The 19,669-nt window shown below is 43.7% G+C and overlaps 1 protein-coding gene across 3 annotated transcripts in view; it reads right to left on the reverse strand.

The window, feature by feature from the left end:
* GRIA1 (glutamate ionotropic receptor AMPA type subunit 1) overlaps positions 1 to 19,669 on the reverse strand; it is a 307,685-nt gene that overhangs the window by 145,419 nt on the left and 142,597 nt on the right. For all 3 annotated transcript variants that reach the window (XM_032337241.1, XM_032337242.1, XM_032337243.1), the window contains exons 3-4: positions 7,852 to 8,091; positions 3,936 to 4,120 (exon numbers count right to left, since the gene is read on the reverse strand). In XM_032337241.1, coding sequence (XP_032193132.1) covers positions 3,936 to 4,120; positions 7,852 to 8,091 — 425 coding nt within the window. The remainder of the gene's footprint in view (positions 1 to 3,935; positions 4,121 to 7,851; positions 8,092 to 19,669) is intronic.

Here is a 19,669-nt window from a genome sequence, read left to right on the forward strand (position 1 = left end):
GATGTATGTGCATAGCAGCTCACATATTTTTTTAATGTAGGGAATAATTAAATGCAAGCACACACAATGCATGTTCTGAAACAGTGGTTAGATTGTGAAATTCCAGGCCACGGAGCTCGAATACTATTGGGATGATAGTTTTATTAATAATTCTTCATTACTTTTCCATCTTCTTGTCAAATGGTTTGCTGCCCTTTCAATAATAAGACACCTTTACCAAAAACCTATCCAGCTTCTAATAAACACAAAATAGCAAATAAGAGATCTTTCAAATCCTGCCACATTTAGGCAATGGATAAGAATAGTCTCTGCAAGATAAAATTACAGATTGAAACGTAAGAAACAGATGACAATTGGTGACTTTGGGTTGATAAAAATTAGCAGTTGCATATGGTTCAACATAATGCCAACCTTTCCACTCATTCTTTTCACCAACCCATGGCCCTCTCTTCCCTCCTTTCACAAACATCAATTAAGTGCTTATTCTGTATCAAGCACTAAGCTCCGGAGAGAGTGGGAACGGAGACATAAATGGTCCTTGCCTCCCTGGGGTCCCACTTTACTGCAGTGAGACCCACACTAGATGGAGAGGTGAATGCCCCTGGGTTACAAACTGAAAGGGTGTTATAAAGGCACTGTACAAGTTCACCTGGAGCCCCGTAGCTTTGCTCACCCTATTACTTCAAAGCTCATTTCCACTGGACTGCCTTAATTCATAATCTTTGCATCTGGAATGTCCTTTCCCATTCTCTCTGATTATTCATAACCTTTATGGCTGAGCTCAAATCCCAGCTACTCTGTAAAACCTTCTCTGATTCGTTAATGCAGCCAGCAGATACTTACTGAACAAGGATGATATGCTGAGCACTGTGCTGTGTGCTGGGGACAGCCTGTGGCCCTGTGAGGCAGGGTCCTTGTGCCCTCCCTAAACTGAACTGATGTTTTAGTAGGGAGACAGATGGTAAATATACAAACAGATAAATGAGCCAGATTTCAGCAAGTGGGAATCACTGTGAAGGCATTAAAGCAGGGTGATAGCCTAATCCTGGTCTCTCTCATCTCTAACTCATTCTGAACTTAATGACTGTACTATATAATTTGCTGTCTAATATATTGACAAAACATTATATTCTAATAACCCTATTCCTTGCTCACAAACCTTTACTGACTCCACTGTCTATGGAATAAACCCCAAACTCTTTAGAGCAGTTTCCAAGAATAGCCTCAATCATGTGACTGTCACTGTCTCCCAATGGACACGTAGCATCTTCCACCTGCCTTGCTAGGTCAGTCTATGAAGCCCAGCCCTCACATGCCCTCTGGGCTGCCCTACATGCTCTTCTTTCCAGCTTAATGGCTCTTATCCATCCAATGACTACCTGTACATATTCAGACCTATCTCATATTTGGTATCTTTCCTAGAGCCTTCATTGATTCTCTATTCTTTCCAGGCACTCAGAAAATATTTATTGAAATATTTATTGAATACCTACAAGGTACCCAGCACTGTTCAAGGCACTGTGGATACCACAAAGAAGAACATAAACCAAAAATCCTTGTCCTCATAATGCCAGTGTTCTGACTGGGGGACTGGAGACAGAGATAGGCAATTCCATACCTGGAATTGAGAATCACTGTCTTCCTCCTTAGGTCAGGCAGGACGTTTGTATTAGACTGAAAAGATCCCAATTCAAGTGTTCAGTTGTTTAAAATGATGTCAAGATGTCAGACTCTAAACCACTAGATGTAAATTTGAGACCCATCACTGTTACCAACTAGTTGTCTGAATTGAAGGCAAATCAGCCAATGGGACCATCAGTTATCCCACCTGTAAATTGTGAATGCAGGTGGTAAATCAAGTGATCTGTAAGATCCATTCAGCTCTTTGGCCTTGCTTTTCAGAACAGAAGAATCCAACAGTTAAAAGAGTTAATACACTACCATCTAAAATGCCCATACAAACAAGTCACTTACTTACAAAACATAAGTTTGTCTTTTGGCAGAGAAGGTGGCTAGAGACAGCAGAGACTGAAAAGTTATATTTTGGGGAAGGCTGGGCTCCGCAGCCAGACTAAGGTGACTTTGACTTCCTGCTTTTCTTACATGCTAGCTGTGAATTCCCAGGCAAGTATAGTCCCTTAATTCTTCATTTATAAATTAGGGGAAGTGATAGAAGTGGTTTTTTAGAGTAGACATGAAGATGAGGTAGCGTGATGCATGGGAAGGACTCGGCATGGTGTCTGGTACATGGCAGGTGCTCAGAAAATGGTAGCACTGGCCACTGTCTTTATTACAGAACAACAAAGGACAAATCATCAGTCTGTTAAGAATATCTAATTATCATTCAGTACTTTTTCCAACTGCTATCTCATCCAGTCTTTTTCTCAGCTCGTAGAACAGGAGCCATCAGTTCTATTTTATAGATGAGGACACTTATGCCCAAAGAGGAAGTGACTCAAGAAGGTAGTACTAGGTGGTGCTAGAAAAAGCAGAACTGGGCAAAGGCTTATTATATTGATCACTTTCCATGGGGCAGGTTCTGTTCAAAGTGCTTTACATGAATAGATTCTTCTAACTCTCACAGAAGCCCTCTGAAGAAAGTTGTATTATTACTATGCCCATTTCACAGATCAGGAATCTGAGACATAGAAAGAAGAAAAACCTGGCCAAGGTTATGGAGGTAGTAAAGACTAGAGCTGGGGTTTAACTTGCAGCTACTCTGGCTGCAGGGTCTCTGTGTTTAACCATTACCTGATACTGCCTTGTTTAACTTGCATTCAAATCCCTTGAGTCCAGCCCAGAGAATGCCCATCTCATGGAAACAATTTTTGCTGGTTTCTCACTCTTTCTTTTTTTTTTTTTTTAAGACTTTATTTATTTATTAGACACAGAGAGAGAGAGATCACAAGTAGGCAGAGAAGCAGGCAGAGAGAAAGGGGGAAGGAGGCTCCCTGCTGAGTGGAGAGCCCGATGCGGGGCTTGATCCCAGGACCCTGAGATCATGACCTGAGCCAAAGGCAGAGGCTTAACTCACTGAGCTACCCAGGCGCCCCTGGATTCTCTTTCCAAGAGGGGAGACCAGATCCATACTTAGTGGAGTAGAAAACATACATAATGCCTTAAACAATTCTCGATTTTCAGAATCTCCTCTGTTCTGTTGCTGGCGAGATTCTGTTAGTGGCGAGATTCCTGATGGGGATCCCAGGGTCTTGAAAGGCCATCAACAAGCTTTGTCACGTTGTCAAGTACCTAAAACTACCATCTGTAATTATACAGCCCTGTTAGAGAATGATCGCCAAATCTACTTTCTTGCTAGTTCACCTGGATACACAAGTGTAAGCTTGTCAAAAAGACAAGAGATAAAGAAAGGCCTGCTGCTTGTGTAGTGGGTACATACTCTCATTCTGAGAACGGGAAGAACCATGGCTTAGAGTCCTGGCTAAAACTATTGGGGTCACAGTGCCCTTTCACAGAATGTACAATCGGTGGATTTCTCAGACACATGAGTGGTGCCTGCTGCATCCCTGCACTCAAACCAGGGCAGTGGGCCGGATGGATGAGATGGCGACTGCCAGACCATGAGTGACAGAACCCAGAGCTGAACCTAGGAATCTGACTCTAGCAGTCTGTGTTCCCCATGTGACAGTGCTTCACAGACTCTAAAATGCAGTGCAATCTGCTTTTTCACCATAGAGGGAAACCCTGGAGGTTAGTTTTTGGTCAGCTGATCTGAGAACCATGGGAAGCTCTAGGTCCAGTCTCCCATTGTTTGTGCTATTTTATAAAAATTCAGAACTAAAATGTATAAATTACAGAAGGTGGGGAAGAAGTCACCTTCCGATATCATTAAGTGCTCTCTCTGTGGGCAAAAGGTTGTCCAGCTTGCTCTTGAACCACTCCCCTCACCCAGTCTGAGCCTTTGCTGCACGCACTACCTGGCCCAAGATGGCGTTGAGGCGTTCTGATTCACAGTCCACCACCACAAGCCGCTCCTTTTTCTTTTCCAGGTCCTGAAAGAGCATCCGGTATCCCTCCTCTGTGGTGGTCAAAATGTTGACCGCTGTCACCTGCCAGTTCTTCTCGGCAGCTGTGTCCAGGACTTTCTGCAGGACGGACAGACCTGGAAATCGGTAAGTTGAAGAAGTGGCCGTCAGGATCCACAGGTACCACCCGCCTCCACTCGGCACCCACTTCCCTGATCACACCACACTGGCTCCTCCACCAACCTCAGCTCAGCTTTTTCCCACCGTGCAAGTCAGAGCTCACTCACTGAAGGCAGGCAGTGAGTCTCTTCTGTCCTTCTGTTTCTAGAACTTTGCAGACAGTAGTGTTAGTGATTAAAAATATAATCAAAGGCTCAAATCCTGATGCTACAATATATTGGTTAAATGACCTTGTACAGACTACTTAACTTCTTCAAACTTCAGTTTCTTTAATGGTAAAATGGTGGTGTTATTAATGCCTATGTCGTCGTGTCGTGAGGATTAAATAAGAATGTCTGATACATGGCAAAGATTTTATAAATATTATGGGGCATTTGGTAGCTACTTATTAAATGTGCCAAACTGACACCTAAGTAGACACCTAGTAACTGTCAAATTCATGAATGTTCAGGACCCGATACTTTGCCTTGTACACAGGAGGTATTCAATCACTGTGGATTGAATTAAATGATTCTCTTCTGATTCATAGTTAAATGATAGAGGACCCCATTACTCAATGCAGCTTTGTTTCATCTTTGAGACATAAATGGTGTCTCGGTTTCCTCCTGCTGCAGTAACAAATCACCGCAAACTCACTGGTCTAAAACAACACATGTATCATCTTATACTGCCACAGGTCAGTTCGAAATGAATCTCCTTGAACTAAAATCAGTGTGTCGGTGGGGCTGTGTTGCTCCCAGGAGGTTCTAGGGGAGATTTTCTTGCCTTTTTACCTTCTAGAGACTGCTCGCATTTCTTGGTTTATGGCCCCTTCCGCCTTCAAAACCAGCAGTAACCGGTTAAGTCTTTCACATATCTCCTTCTGACACTGACTCTTCTGCCTCCACCTTCCACATTTAAGAATGCTTGTGATTACATTGGGTCCAAATAAGTAATCCAAGTTAATCTCTCCAAGGTCAGTGGATTAGCAATGTATATTCTATCTGTAACTTTAATCCCCCTTGCCATGGAATATAACACATTTACAGGTCCCCAAATTCTCAGAGCAGAGACATCTGTCAGGGGAAGATGGAGGTCATTTTTCTGCCTACTTCAGGTGGTGGCTTCACTCGTGCATTATTAATCAGTCTTTTGTACATATATCATTTGTCTCCTTGTAACCCTGCTCATCCCTCCCACAATGAACAGTATGATGCCTGTCCTCAAGAATCTCCTCTAGATGGATGCTGTTATGCCTTTTTTTTCTTTTTTAAAAAATTATTTAGATTCAGTTAGCCAATATATAGTACATCATTAGTTTTTGATGTGTGTAATGATTAATTAGTCAGGCATAACACCACTTCTCATCACATCACATACCATCCTTAATGCCAATCACCTGTTTACACCACCCCCTTATCCACCTCCTTTTCTGCAACCCTCAGTCTATTTCCTGGAGTCAAGAGTCTCTCACAGTTTGTCTCCCACTCTGATTTCTTCCCCTTCAGTTTTCCCTCCCTTCCCCTAAGATCCTCTGTGCTATTACTTTTATTCCACATATGAGTGAAACTGTATGATAATTGCTTTTCTCTGACTGACTTATTTCACTTAGTATAATACCCTCCAGTTCCATCTATGTTGATGTTAATGGTAGGTATTCATCCTTTCTGATGGCTGAGTCATATTCTGTTGTATATGTGGAACCCCATCTTCTTTATCCATCATTCCTCTGTTGAAGGGCATCTTGGCTCCTTCCACAGTTTGGCTGTTCTGGACACTGCTGCTATGAACATTGGGGTGCAGGTAAAGACCCAGTAGTGCAATTGTTGGGTTGTAGGATAGTTCTATTAGTTCTATTTTTAATTCCTTAAGGAACCTCCATACTGTTTTCCAGAGTGGCTGTACCAGCTTACATTCCCACGAACAGTGTAAGAGGGCTCCCCTTTCTCCACTTCTTTACCAACACTTGCTGTTCCCTGTCTTGTTAATTTTAGCCATTCTGACTGGTGTGAGGTGGTATCTCATTGTGGTATTGATTTGTATTTCCCTGATGCTAAGTGATGTGGAGCATTTTTATCATGTGTCTGTTGGCCATTACATGTCTTCGTTGAAGAAGTGTGCCTTCTTACCTTTGTTTCTTTGCCAGTGCAAGCTATTTGGTGTGGCGTATGCCTCACATTGACTGAAAGTTTACTATGTGTCTGGCACTATTCCACTAGCTTTCTTGTTTTCAATTTACTTAATGCTATGAAGTACATAACATTATTATCCCCACTGCACCACAGATACGAAAATTGAGGCTCTGAGAGATTTAGTCATTGGCCCAAGGTCACGTAGCTAGCAAACGGCAGAGCTCTGAGCTCAGATTTCTGAGACAGAGTCCTTTAAGAGCATGGGTGTTTCTGCCAACCCCAGAGGTGATTCTCCATAATCAAAGTTACATTTTTTTTTTCTGGATTCTGGGAAGTAGGTTTGACACTTCCAGGCCACAAGCTTTAGCATGCTGTAAAGCTGTCCTGAAAAAGCCCTTCTATGGGTATAATCCTCACAGTGCCTGCTGTTTGAGAGGGAGATCCTCAAAGTAAGGAGGGGGATTGAAGAAAGCAGAGGGTTTCTGGTCTCTCCTGCTGGTTCCTCCTCATTGAGTAATGGCATTTCACACTGCGCCCAAAAATTGATCTCACAAGCTTCCTACTCGAAAGTCTTCTAGGCCTTCCTGCAAGTGAAACCTTCCTTTCATTCAGGGCAAAACCCTTCTGCCTCAGTTTCCAGACTTTGCATAATCCATTTATTTATTTATACTAATCATGACTAAGTTCTGATGACTATTTAGTATTCAAGGGAAAGGTAGGAGTGTACAGTACAACCACCACAGGCATTGGAAAAAAGAGGATAGTTGCCATTTCAGGATTAGGGGGTTGAAAAAGCAGTGTTTGAGCAGGATGCAAAAGAAAGGAAGGATTCACATATGTAGATTTGGGAAAGCAAGTGCATTCCGGAAAAGAGAAACAGCATGAGGAAAGATGCAGAGAAGAAAAAAAAATCAAAGGAAACATTAGGAAAATGTGATGTAAAATTCGAAATGTAAGTGGAAGCACAATTAGAAGGGCCTGGGAGAGGTGATGGTGATGGTGATGATGATAGCTAACATACGTGAGCACTTAATGTACCATGCACTGACAGGAACTTTCTAGTCACCTCGTTTAATCCTCACAGAAACCTCAGGAGGCAGAAATTAGGTTTATGTTATTACAGAGATGAGGTAATGAAGGCATAGAAAATCTTAGCCTCAACATAAATGGTCAGACTGAGGCAGAAAGAACTTGCCCTAAGACAAACAGCTGGAGAGGAGAAGACATAGAATTTAGATCCAGGTGCATCTGACTCTAGAGTCTGTGCTCCTGACAACTACACCGTGAGCCATGAGCCATTCAAAGGAGGCCTTTGGGCTTTGAGTCTGGACTCGGGAGCCATGGAAGCTTGGTGAACTGCAGAGTGACATGGTGTGTTAAGAGGATTACTCTCTCAAAGGATGTGCTTCCACACTGTGAGTTGGAGATTAGCCACCGAGAAATCAGACCATAGAAACAGAGTATTTCTGGATCACTCCCCCCATGCTTTTCAATGAAGCAGGGAGGCATCGTTCTCCTTCCTGCGGGCAATTTTCTCTCCATCTCTCAACAGTCTCCCTCCCTAACCCTTGGCTTACCCCGGTCGGCATCATAAATGTAGACAAATTTCTGCCACTTGTAATGGTCGATGATGCTGATAAGAGCATCCTGCAGCTCAGGGCGCAGCTGAAGGACAAACTGATTGGAGGTGTCAACGGGAAAGCTTGGTGTAATGAAGCAGACATGGAGGGCCCCACAGAAGGAGGTCAGCATGTTGACAGTTCTCCGTTCATAAAACCCAAAGATGGCGTAGACTCCTTTGGAGAACTGGGAACAGACTAGAGGAGGAGAAGAGAAGGATTAATAGAAGATGCTGCAAGGAAACTGGCAGATGGCTCCAAAATGAACCCATCCGCTAGTTCATCCACCCCTACTCATCGTCCTTCCATCCATCCATCATCTGGCCATCTGCCCATCCAACCACCATAGCCATCCATCCTTCCAGCTTAGCAGTCTAATCTAGCTGTCCATCCATTTCACCTATCTGTGCATCCCACTCACCCATCCATCTGTCTGATCTAATGTTTAGGGGGTGCCAATTCCGTGCCAGATGTTATCAAGCTTACCAATTATAAAAATACACAAACCATTTTTATATGTTCTCTTACTTTATCTGTGCACGACCTTCTTTTTTTTTAATAGTTTTTTTTAAAGATTTTATTTATTTATTTGACAGACAGAGATCACAAGTAGGCAAAGAGGCAGGCAGAGATGCCAGGACCCCAGGATTATGTCCCGAGCCGAAGGCAGAGGCTCTAACCCACTGACCCACCCAGGCGCCCTCCGTGCACGATCTTCTTAATGTAGAAGAGTGATGAGTGAGTCTTTTTTTTTTAAATAAAGATTTTATTTATTTACCTGACAGAGAGATCACAAGTATGCAGAGAGAGGGGGGAAAGCAGGCTCCCCGCTGAGCAGAGAGCACGATGCGGGGCTCAATCCCAGGACCCTGAGATCATGACCTGAGCCAGAGGCAGAGGCTTAACCCATTGAGCCACCCAGGTGCCCTGAGTGAGTCATTTTTTAAAGGGAGAAACTAAGGCTCAGGAAATTAATGACCATGTCTATGATGGCACAGCTACAGCATATCTGAATGGGTAGACATCTGAACCCCAATCCAGTCATCTTTCCATGACACTGCCCATCACTTTAAGGTGAAGCATTAAAAGTTGTTACAGGAGGAAGGAGGTCTGCCAGCTTGCTGCTGATAAATGGTTAGAAAATAAGTGTTGATTTTCTCAGTCTACCCTTAGCTTTCAGTGTACATTTCTCTGCCGATGTTCACCTAGTGTTTATACATCCCACAAGCTGATCGTTCAGGCCCCCCAGGGTATGAGACATAATAATAGTTCAGCTGTGTAAATATCCCCAAGGGAGCCATTTTGTAAGATCCCAGTGTAGTTACCAATCCTGGGTTATGGTTTATTACATGCTGGTTAGAATACAATATTAAAAAACCAAAGTCATAGGGCCAAACCCCAGGTCAGTTAGCTACTAAATTAATCTTTTATATGTGATATAGGATGAGGGTTCATTGTCATTGCCCCAGTGAAGTAGGTGACCAACCCTACAGCCATATCCAAAGCCTGAAATTACCCTGCTCATAAAGATGGTGAGATGAGTCTTTTTCATCACAGTAACAGTATTTTCAGGTGCTTTTCAGTCCTTTCACATATATTAGACTATTCAGTTCTCATCACAGCCCTGTGACTTTGGTATTACCAGTTTTTTGTTGTTGTTGTTTTTTGTTTTTTATTTTTTTGAGTTGAAGAAAGCTAGTACTCTTAGATCCTCTGTTCTGTTAGGCACATCACCTGCTTCCATGACCCTGTGTTACCGTGTATGGGGGGGGGGGTGTCTCAAATTACCCTGTATAAGCATCACCCAAATGTGTCACATGAAACATTAGTCCCGCAAAATGCTCCTTAAAAAAGAAAAGACCTCTTTGGCCAAGCAGATCTGGGAAATGGTGTATTCCTCGTCTGCATCTTGGAGTTTCATACTACACACTGGTTACATAAAAGGTTGTGAGGAATCCCGTTCAACTTTAACCCAGATTTTGTCAAGTCTGTACATCCCCAGGATCCTTTGTTGGTGAATACTTTTAACATGTTATTGAAGATTCTCTGGGCCATGCTGCACTAAAGAATGCAACTAAGTGCCAGTACCCAGTTGTCTGTTGTGAGTCTCAGTCCCATTCAGTCCCTAGAACTAATGGGCTTAAAAATCCATCTCTTAAAGACTGCAGCTGAACTGTACAAGTTATCTGCTTGATTCCCACTGAAACCAGCAAACTGTCTACAGGAAACTGGGCTGGTTCATGAACACATATTTGCATACCTGCATGACCTCTCTAGATCCCCAGTCCACTGACTGATGACTTTTTGAGACCAGAACCTCGTGAAATGACTGCTCTTAATCCACTCCATACCCCCCTCCTGGTACCTGAAGGTGGTTGTCACAGACTCTGGGCTTATGGCATATGGTTTTCAGCTGTGGAATCCCTTCTCCACCCTGAAGCAAGAAGGATCTTTTTAATTAACAAAAGCAAAACCAAAATAAGACAAAACACGATCTCCCTTCCTTGCGCAAAAGCTCTGCAAAGTTTTGAGATTTCTCACAGCACGTAGGAAGCATCTGACCATAATTCAGAGCCCAAATACCCAGCCCCTCAGACCCATCCCACCTCACACCCCTCTCCTTGCTCCCTGCTCTGGCCACACGGGCTTTGGTAGCTAGCTGTTCTCCAGGGCTCTGAGCTCTTGGTAGCTAGCTGTTCTCTGGGGCTCTGAGCTCGCTCTGCCCTGAGACTCCGTGACAGCTGCTCCCTTCCTCCGCCTGCAAGCTCTTCCCTTACCTGTCTGCAAAGATCACTCCTTTTTTCTTTTCTTTTTTCCTTTTTTAAAATTTGAATTCTATTAGCCAACACATAGGACATCATTACTTTCAGATGCAGAGTTCAATAATTCATCGGTTGCGTATAATACCTAGTGTTCATTGCATCACTCCTTTTCTGCTGTTGTATCTCAGCTCAAATTTTATTCCCTTGAAGGGCCTTCCTTCATCACCCCTTCTCAGTAGTGACTCCAGCCTCCCCATACCTGCCTGTCACAGCGCCCTATCTTATTTCTCAGACTTTCTTATTATCTGAAATCATTTCCTCTTGTCGCTTATTTATTTCTGTGGCTGCCTGGGTCAGTGTTAATCCCTGAACACAGGGGTCTCACTTGTGCCCCAAAGCCAGCATAGAGCCTGGGACGTGGAAGGGCTTTGTGAGTATTTGTTGAGTGAATGGATGATAAATGCTTGATTAAGACAGTCCCTGTGACTTAGGGTATGCGAGGGAGCTGGACTCAAACAGAGATGACTACTGGGTCAACCTGGACCTCCTGCTCCTCTAAAGTAGCTCTTTATCCTTTCGCACTCAGACTATTTTCTCTTTCACCTTAATGAGGACGGTCTATCTGTTCATAGCAGACAATAGGCCCTGTCTTTAAATATCTATTTTAATTGCCAGAATCAAGATTTCCATAAATATGGATTTCTCCACCAGGAAGCATACATTGTATATTATTCTCCCTATGTTAAATATAGATTTGTCAAAAAGCACAATCCATCTTAGTGAGTGAAGTATGTAGAGGGGGCACATAAACCCGTTAAAATATTATAATATGCTCTCTACGGTATTTTTAGGATTTCTTCTCCCTCTGCTGCAGTGAAATATTATCCTGTGGGATATGAATCTTATATCTAGATCTATTCCCTCACGTCATCCACTTGGTTTCACACCTTTAGCTGGGCCTCTGGGGCCCTCATGGCTGGTGTTTCTTGTTAGAATTTAGAAGCAAAGGAGGAAAGGGGGAGATGGAGGTGTTAGAAATAGGAGTTGGTGCACATGATCAAATCCGTAGACACGTGAGAGGCCGGGAAGTTTTCCCTCTCAAATGATTTCCCTATTTTCCCTTCTCAAATTAACCTTCCCTGAACCAAGTGCTTTATCCTCCAAGGCTAGAAGGGTACATTATCCACTGCTCCCTAAAAGAGCATGGCTTAGACAAATCTTGGCCTGGATTTACTTGAGTGGATCCTGACCCTCAGGATTGCTTGGCATCAGACCTTCAAGCTACCTTCTCATTTTGACCAAGTAGGAGCAACCACAGAGACAGAGAGAGAGAGAGAGGGAGAGAGAAAGAGGGAGAGATGGAGAGAGATGGAGACGGACAGAGAGATAGGTAGAGGGACATGCAGAGACAGAGAGAGAAAGAGAGATAGAGACACAGACAGGTAGAGAGACATGTAGAGACAGAGAGAGAGAGACAGAGACAGAGACAGACAGACAGATAGACAGGTAGAGAGACCTATAGAGACACACACAGAGAGAGAGAGAGAGATTGAGAGAGAGAGACAGACAGGCACTCTGTAGCCAAAGTCCTGTGAGAATGCAGTCATTGATTAAATACTGAGAAATACATTTAGTAGTTACAGGGCATTTCTTTGAATCTGTCATAGTAAATATTCAATCAGAAGAGATAAGGTGGTCTTGTAAGAAAAAAAAAGTACTAAACTAAACGCCAGAACACCCAGAGGATTCTTTTCGGTTTTATCATAATGCAGCAGTTATGTGACCTTGAGCAAATCCACAGTTTCCCTGGGCTTCAGTTTTCCCATCTGTAATATGAGGGTTTGAACTCTGTAATATGTAATATCCCTTCAGGCTCCGACATCTTGGATTCTATTCTGATTCACTCAAACATGTTTACCGATGGACAATACTATAGTCATTTGCTGGTCAAACTTTTGGCAACCCTCAGGCGCAGGTATAGGCTTTCAGTTCTTGGATCTGATTATAGCAGACTCCTAGCACTAAATCTAGATGCATCCGTGGTACTGAGTTTTCTGTAAAATGCACTTTTAACCTGCTGTATGGGTTGGTTGTGTGGCAGAGAGTAGGTGAGAGAGGCAGATCGGAAAGGGGGCTGGAGATGGGGACCGCACGGTCACATTCAGCAAGCGCGAGGAAGAAGCGTCACCTTCAGAAGCAGCATCAGACCTCTGCGGGGCACTGCTGTCTCTCAGACTCATTCTGTTCTTGAATCAGAGTAGGCTAGGTGGTGTGCAGTGCCCTCTGCTCAAGATAGCAATAGTGTGTAAAATGCCTCTGACAGTAATAAGGAGGAGCTGACATTTGAGCACTTATGAGGACATTCCCTTGCACTGACTTCCTTCCTCCTAGGAGGTAGGTTACAACAGGGAAAGCGAGGCCCAGGACTGGTACAAGGCCCAGCTGAGATCTGAGCTCTGCCAGTCTGATCACAGGCCTTGAGCTCTTCACCTCTGTGATGTGCTGCCCCTTTCTCCCCAGAAAGTTTGGTAAAAAAAACTCGTGGTACCTGGGTCAGCTTCAGTTTCTAGAAAATCCTTTCATATCATACTGCCTTCCTCTGACATAGATAAAGGTGCATGACTGTACTAGGGTCTATGGATATTAAAATGAAACAGAATTGGGTGATGTGCTCAATGCATCCTCTGTCAAGTCTGGAAATCAGGAAAAGCATATATACCTATCTCTGCTCTCTGTCTGTCCATCCCTCTATCCATCTAACACAGGACGTCTAACATCCCTGCTCTCTAGGCAGTGGAGAGGCACTGGTGTGGATAAGCCCTGACCTCGAGGACTGTGACCTTGACTGCGGGAGAGCCGGACAACTCAGTAGGCAGTAACACTTCAGTATTAGAGCTGTGACAGGGATGAGTTCAAGCCTCAGGCAGGAACACCTAACTCTGGCCTGTGGGGGCCTCAAAGAAGGCTCCCAAGAGGACGTGCCAGTGTGGACACTGACAGATAAGTGAGATGTGGCCGGGAGATGGGGCATGGTGCCACTGCACACGCATGAAGGGCGTTTGGGGAGGGAAGGCACAGCATAGGGACTAGTCACTGGCGTTGTAGCAGCGTTGTAGGGTGACAGATGGCAGCTACACTTGTGGTGAGATAGCAGAACGTACAGGGAAGTTGAATCACTGTGTTGCACACCTAAAAATAATGTAACAGTGTGTGTCAACTATATCCAAATTAAAAAATATATATATGTATTTATATATATGTATTCATATACATATACATATATATATATATATATATAATTTCAGGTAAAAAGAACGGCCATCGCAAAGACCTGGCAAAGAGAGAAGACAGTGTGTTCAGGGAACCCGGCCAGAGTGTCAGATTCCAAGGTCTCTGCCTCCAGGAGATTCAGTAGCAGAGTGTGTCCAACAGTCAGAGCGAGTTAAAAACGAGGCCAGGAGTTCCCTCCTGGGCAGGTAGGAGGGCAGGACAGGCAAGGGCAGGGAAACCCATGCGCAGCGCAGGTTGCCCGAGTCCATTCTTGGTTCACTCAAACCTCTGATAATGAGTCCTGCTTATGGCACCATCCACTTAGTATCAATAAATCCCCCAGCCCTGGCCATCGCCCTGACAGCTCTCCCCCAGGGAGGGAACTCCTGTATCAGCAACTCCTTTTCATTGTCACTTCATGTAACGCTTCTCATACCGACATTTCTCCTTGGCTCCTGGCTTCTGTCCCTGGAAATGTGGCAGTCTCATTGTAAATAGTGGATAATGAGAGGATAGGACAGTTTCCTTTGTGGGGAGGGAGATAGAAAGTATGTGTAGAGGGTTGGGGGACCTTTAGATATTCCTCCTCCTCCCTGAATAATTCTATCTTTATTGCTGGGAGTGGTATTCCTGATCGGACTCTAACCTCGTGATGTCAAATGTGTTCTATTTCTGTCACTCAGAGGACAGTAAGAATGCCCCTCCATCCCCTTACGATGTCTTACACCCAAGATCTAATACTGATGTGCTGTGAATTACCATAATAGATCTAAATTGTCCCCATCCCCTCTAAACAACATCACAGTTCTTTAGGATTCTGAGACATGTCCAGGGCTTGCCTGTTATTTACTAGATAAAAGTTATCATTCATTTGCCAAATTCAACAAATATTTATTGAGCACCAGAAACTAATATTCTCAGAAAATTGGGATACAGTGATGATACAAGACACGCGTGCTTTCTGCCTTCATGGACCGTGCACAGGAATTCACAAAGTTTTACATAAAGGGGAGATAAGGCTATTTTGAAAGAGTAGTAATGGGCTCAACCATAGAAAAAATGGTCATAACAATTATTATAGCCAGTGTTTCCTGAGCACTTATGACCGGCGAGGTATGGTACTCAGCACCTTGTGTCAGTATCCAGGGTGAGGAACTAGTTTATCCAAAGAGGTGAGAGAGAGGAGGGGACCTTAGAGAAACCCCAGAAAAGCCAGTATGACTAGGGTAGGGATGTGGCGCAGAGATGGAAGGTGGTAGAGACCGCATTGTCAAGGGCCTTGCCAGGCCTGGAGAAGTTGAGCCTCACGTCAATGTTGCATTTTACTTTGGCTTTGGATTCATTTCAGCTTCCTGGAGCCTGTCTTCATGCTGGCCCTGGAGCCCAGTTGGGACATGGCAGCAACGGGAGATGCAGAAGAGCAGCCATCCTCCCCTGTTCAGATGGGTATATTCATTAGGAAACCCGAGTGTTAATTACCAGGCACTGACAGCCAATGAGATGTGTCACTGTATATGAGGATAAGAATTAGGTAAAGGCTGGGCCCCCTGGTCCTAGAATTAGACCCATCTTGTGGCTGACACATGAAACTGGGACAGGGGACAGGACAAACAGACTGACTCTTCAGGTGTCTGATACGGTTTTGGAAAAGTTACCTGTGGAAAAAGCAAATCTGGGACCAGGAATAAGCCCCTTTTCCTGCCTGGGTGCAGTTTCCCCGTGTGAGCCATGAAGTTCACACTAAATCAGTGTTCCTCAAACCTTGGTTTGTTTGTTTCCTTTGTTCGTTTGGTAAATGACTTCTAATAAAACCTTAATACTCATTGGAGATGTATAGTTCTACAGATGGGAATATGCTCTTCTTTCTCCCCATCTTTCTTCTATCTTTCCACCATCCATCCATCCAATAAATGTTTACTGAGCATGTTGTACATGGTAGGCAGCAAGATGGTACCTGGGGGATATAACACTCGATAAGAAGACAAGGCCCGGCTATCATGAAGCTACATATGTAGTGAAAAGAAGGGGCACACGCACCCCAGTGTTCATACCAGCAATGTCCCCAACAGCCAAACTGTGGACGGAGCCGACCTTCAGCAGATGAATGGATAAAGAAGATGTGAACCATATATTACTCAGCCATCAGAAAGGATGAACACCCACTATTTGCATCAACATGGATGGAACTGGAGGGGATTATGCTAAGTGAAATAAGTCCAGCAGGGAAAGATAATTATCATATGGTGTCACTCACATGTGGAACATAAGCAATAGCACAGAGGACCACAGGAGAAGGAAGGGAGAACTGAAGGGGGAGAAATCAGAGAGGGAGATGAACCATGAGAGACTATGGACTCTGGGAAACAAACTGAGGGTTACGGAAGGGGGTGGGGAGGGGGTAGCCAGGTGATGGGTATTCAGGAGAGAATGTGTTGTGATGAGCACTGAGTGTTATATTCAACTAATGAATCATTGAACACTATATCAAAAACTAATGATGTACTATACAGTGGCTAACTGAACATAATGAAAAAATGAAGCTTCACTTCTACAGAATGGGAGAAATGATATAAATGAGTTAAGAACACTTTGGACACAGTAAATATTATGAAGAAAATGGCATGAAATGTTATAGCCACTGGCAGGGCAACTTTAAGATGGTCAGGGAGACCCTCTCTCTGAGAAATGGACCAGAAGAAGGAGCTGGACAAAGGGCCAGGGAAACGGTTTCAGAAGGAAAAATGGACCCAAAATACAAAGGCTCTTATCAAGGCTCAGGAAGAGATTGGTGAGCTTTAGAAACAGAAAGAAGGCCAGTGTGGATGTGGCATAGAAGAAAGGAGGAAAGCGGTAGAGACGAGCGTGAAGAGCAACATCCTGCGGGGCGCCTGGGTGACTCAGTTGGTTAAGTGACTGCTTTCGGCTCGGGTCATGATCCTGGAGTCCCAGATCAAGTCCCACATCAGTCTCCCTGTTCAGTGGGGAGTCTGCTTCTCTCTCTGACCCTCCCCCTTCTTGTGCTTTCTCTCTCTCTCAAATAAATAAAATCTTAAAAAAAAAAAAATGAAACATCCTACAACTCTGAGTAAATTTAATGCTCCTCCAAGGATTATGGTACCTCATGTGTGACTTGGGTACCTGCAGAGCTCTAGAGCATCACCTTGGTCTGAGAAGGTCAGTACTATCTGATCTTACGAGACCTTTCAGTTCTAACATCTTGAAGCTCAACTCAGTGGAGGAGAGACAGAGGGAAGGCTAAGGTGGTTCTGACTCAGTGGAAAATGGGAAAGGGAACGGCTTCTGACTTAGGTGTGATGGGACCTCAGTGGATAACCAGTGAGTTCACTGGGCTCTCATATAGGTACTGCTGTTCTCAGATGTTTCTAGGCTGGCTTTAGGTTCTGGGCCATTCATCCATGCTCTTGCTCTACCCCGAAAAGCCCTCCTGCCTCTTGCCTTTTTCCTCTCTAAACCTTTTCCCTTCTTTAAAGATTTAGCTCAAATGCTACCTCCTCCATATAACTCTTATGCTTCCCCATTCCTAGCTATCATCTAAAGGTCTCTATCCTTCTTTTAAATGCTGATAAAAATTTGTGCCTTTTATCAATTTTTTATCTATCTCTCATGCTTTATTACTTTAAGTTCTTTGATTCCAAGAACAGAAGTCAACACAGGCTAATGTAAGATAAAAAGAAGTTTGCTGTGAGGATGTGATGGACCCACAGCTAAAAACAAAAAGCAAAAGAAACAACAACAACAACAAAAAAAGGGAAATGAAGGTGTTGTGAACAGAGAGGAGATGGATGGTGGGCATATGAGACCAACAGATGTCTATTAAATTTCTATTTAGTGGTATTTTATAAGTCAAAGTCTAAGACTATGTTAGGAGCTCCATAAATGTCATATTCATCTAAACATCAAGGTTAAGTGAGGAGCTATATAAAATTCAATCACTGTTACCTGTTTTCTAAATAGAGTGGTGGATAAGACAGATGATACTTCTGCACTCTTAAAGCTCCTGTTATTCTTCACAATCCCTACATGGTCACACAATGACTACACAATATTTTTTGGTACATAAGTAAATGAAATGTATAAATGTCAGTCATTTACCTATATTAATCAATTGATACTATTCTTGACCATTGATGTCATCTTGCTTCCAAGTCTTTTCTTGCATTGGTTAAGACTCACTGTTTTTCTTTCATATTATCAACTGACTGTATGTTTTCACCCACAATTGAATTATAAATTCTCTTGAAGGTAGAGGCCCTCCTTCATTGATAGGTACAATGAGCAGTACCCTAAGTAGTGTTGGGTCTATGGCATTCAAATAAATGCTTGGTGATGTTACTTGTCTCACAGTCTTCTAAATTAGGCTGACCATCTAGCAACCTTGAGCTCGTAGGATATATAATACCCTCTTCCCACTGCCATGCTTCAGCCCACTGAACTTTGTCACTTTCTGTTATCTTAGGCCAACAGAGAGCGTGAGAGCTGTGCTTAGGCGGGCATCTGGAACCAAGCCAATCTTTATGTATCCCACTTACAACACCCAGTCTCTTTAGTCAATGCTCCCTAGGCAAAAAGGTTTATATCCCATTACATAACTCAACCCTTAGGATAGCAAATGAATTCAAAGTGAGGGCATTTTCACCCTGCATAGCAAACTGCTTAGCATTACCGTGTAGCCATGCAGTGTTATGGGAAGAGGCTCTTTCAGAGATATTCCCCATAATGACACACATACATATGTGTGCTCTCCTCCTTGACCCATCACTTAGTCCAAGAACAGTCATAGGGTCATAGATTATTAGTACTAAAAAGGTGCTTGGTGTTGAGGGCCTTTGGGCAGAGAGAAGCCTCCAAATAGATAGCTGTGTGACCAACTCCCATCTTAATCTCTTAATTTACATGTGCTTCAAATGTGCAAAACCTGATGTCAAGGGTATCACCAGTCACCCTCTACCTTTAGATCACCATCTACCAGGTAGAGCCTCCTACTGTCAGCATCCCGGACACTTCCCACCACCTATCCATTCTGGGTGGCTGGCACGACTTGGGAAAAATACTGTTTTTCTTCTTATTGTTATAGTTATGCCACCTGCTGATTGTTTACTCCGTGTTCAATTCTGTTCTAAGCATTCACCTGCATTTTATCATTCATTCCTCGCAGCATCCTAGTAATTTTTCCCTCTGTTTCATGCATGAGGACGCTGAAGTTCAGGGAGATTAATTAATCTTCTACAAATCACTCATGCAGTAAGTGAAAGAGCTGGGATATGAACCCAGGTCTGTTGCACTCCATGGCCTGTGCCTTGAGCTGTGCTCTTCTGTCCCCCGAAGGCCTGGCAACCCAAAGCAGAGCTTTCATTCCCTGGATGATATTCCAGCTAACGCTGAGCTCTCACTACGTGCCTAGCACCAGGCTAAGTGTTTTGTGTGAACTACTCATTTACTAGTAATCTGATAGTATGGATGAGGGATATCATTATTGCCCCATTTTAGAGAGAGAAGACTGAGGCTAAACCATTTTCCCAAGGTCACAAAGCCATGAAGTAGAAGATTTGGAATCCAAACGCAGCCATTCCAACTTCAGAGCCATTGCCCTGACCCTCTCTGCCAGGTATCAGCAAACTTTTTCTGCAAAGGGCCAAACAATAAATATCTTAGGCTCTGTGGGCTTCATGACCTCTGTTGCGCCTAATCCATGCAGTTTTTGTAGCACAGGAAGTAGCCAAGGA

This window comes from Mustela erminea, chromosome 3 (genome assembly GCF_009829155.1).
Source record: "Mustela erminea isolate mMusErm1 chromosome 3, mMusErm1.Pri, whole genome shotgun sequence".
Taxonomy (NCBI): Eukaryota; Metazoa; Chordata; class Mammalia; order Carnivora; family Mustelidae; genus Mustela; species Mustela erminea.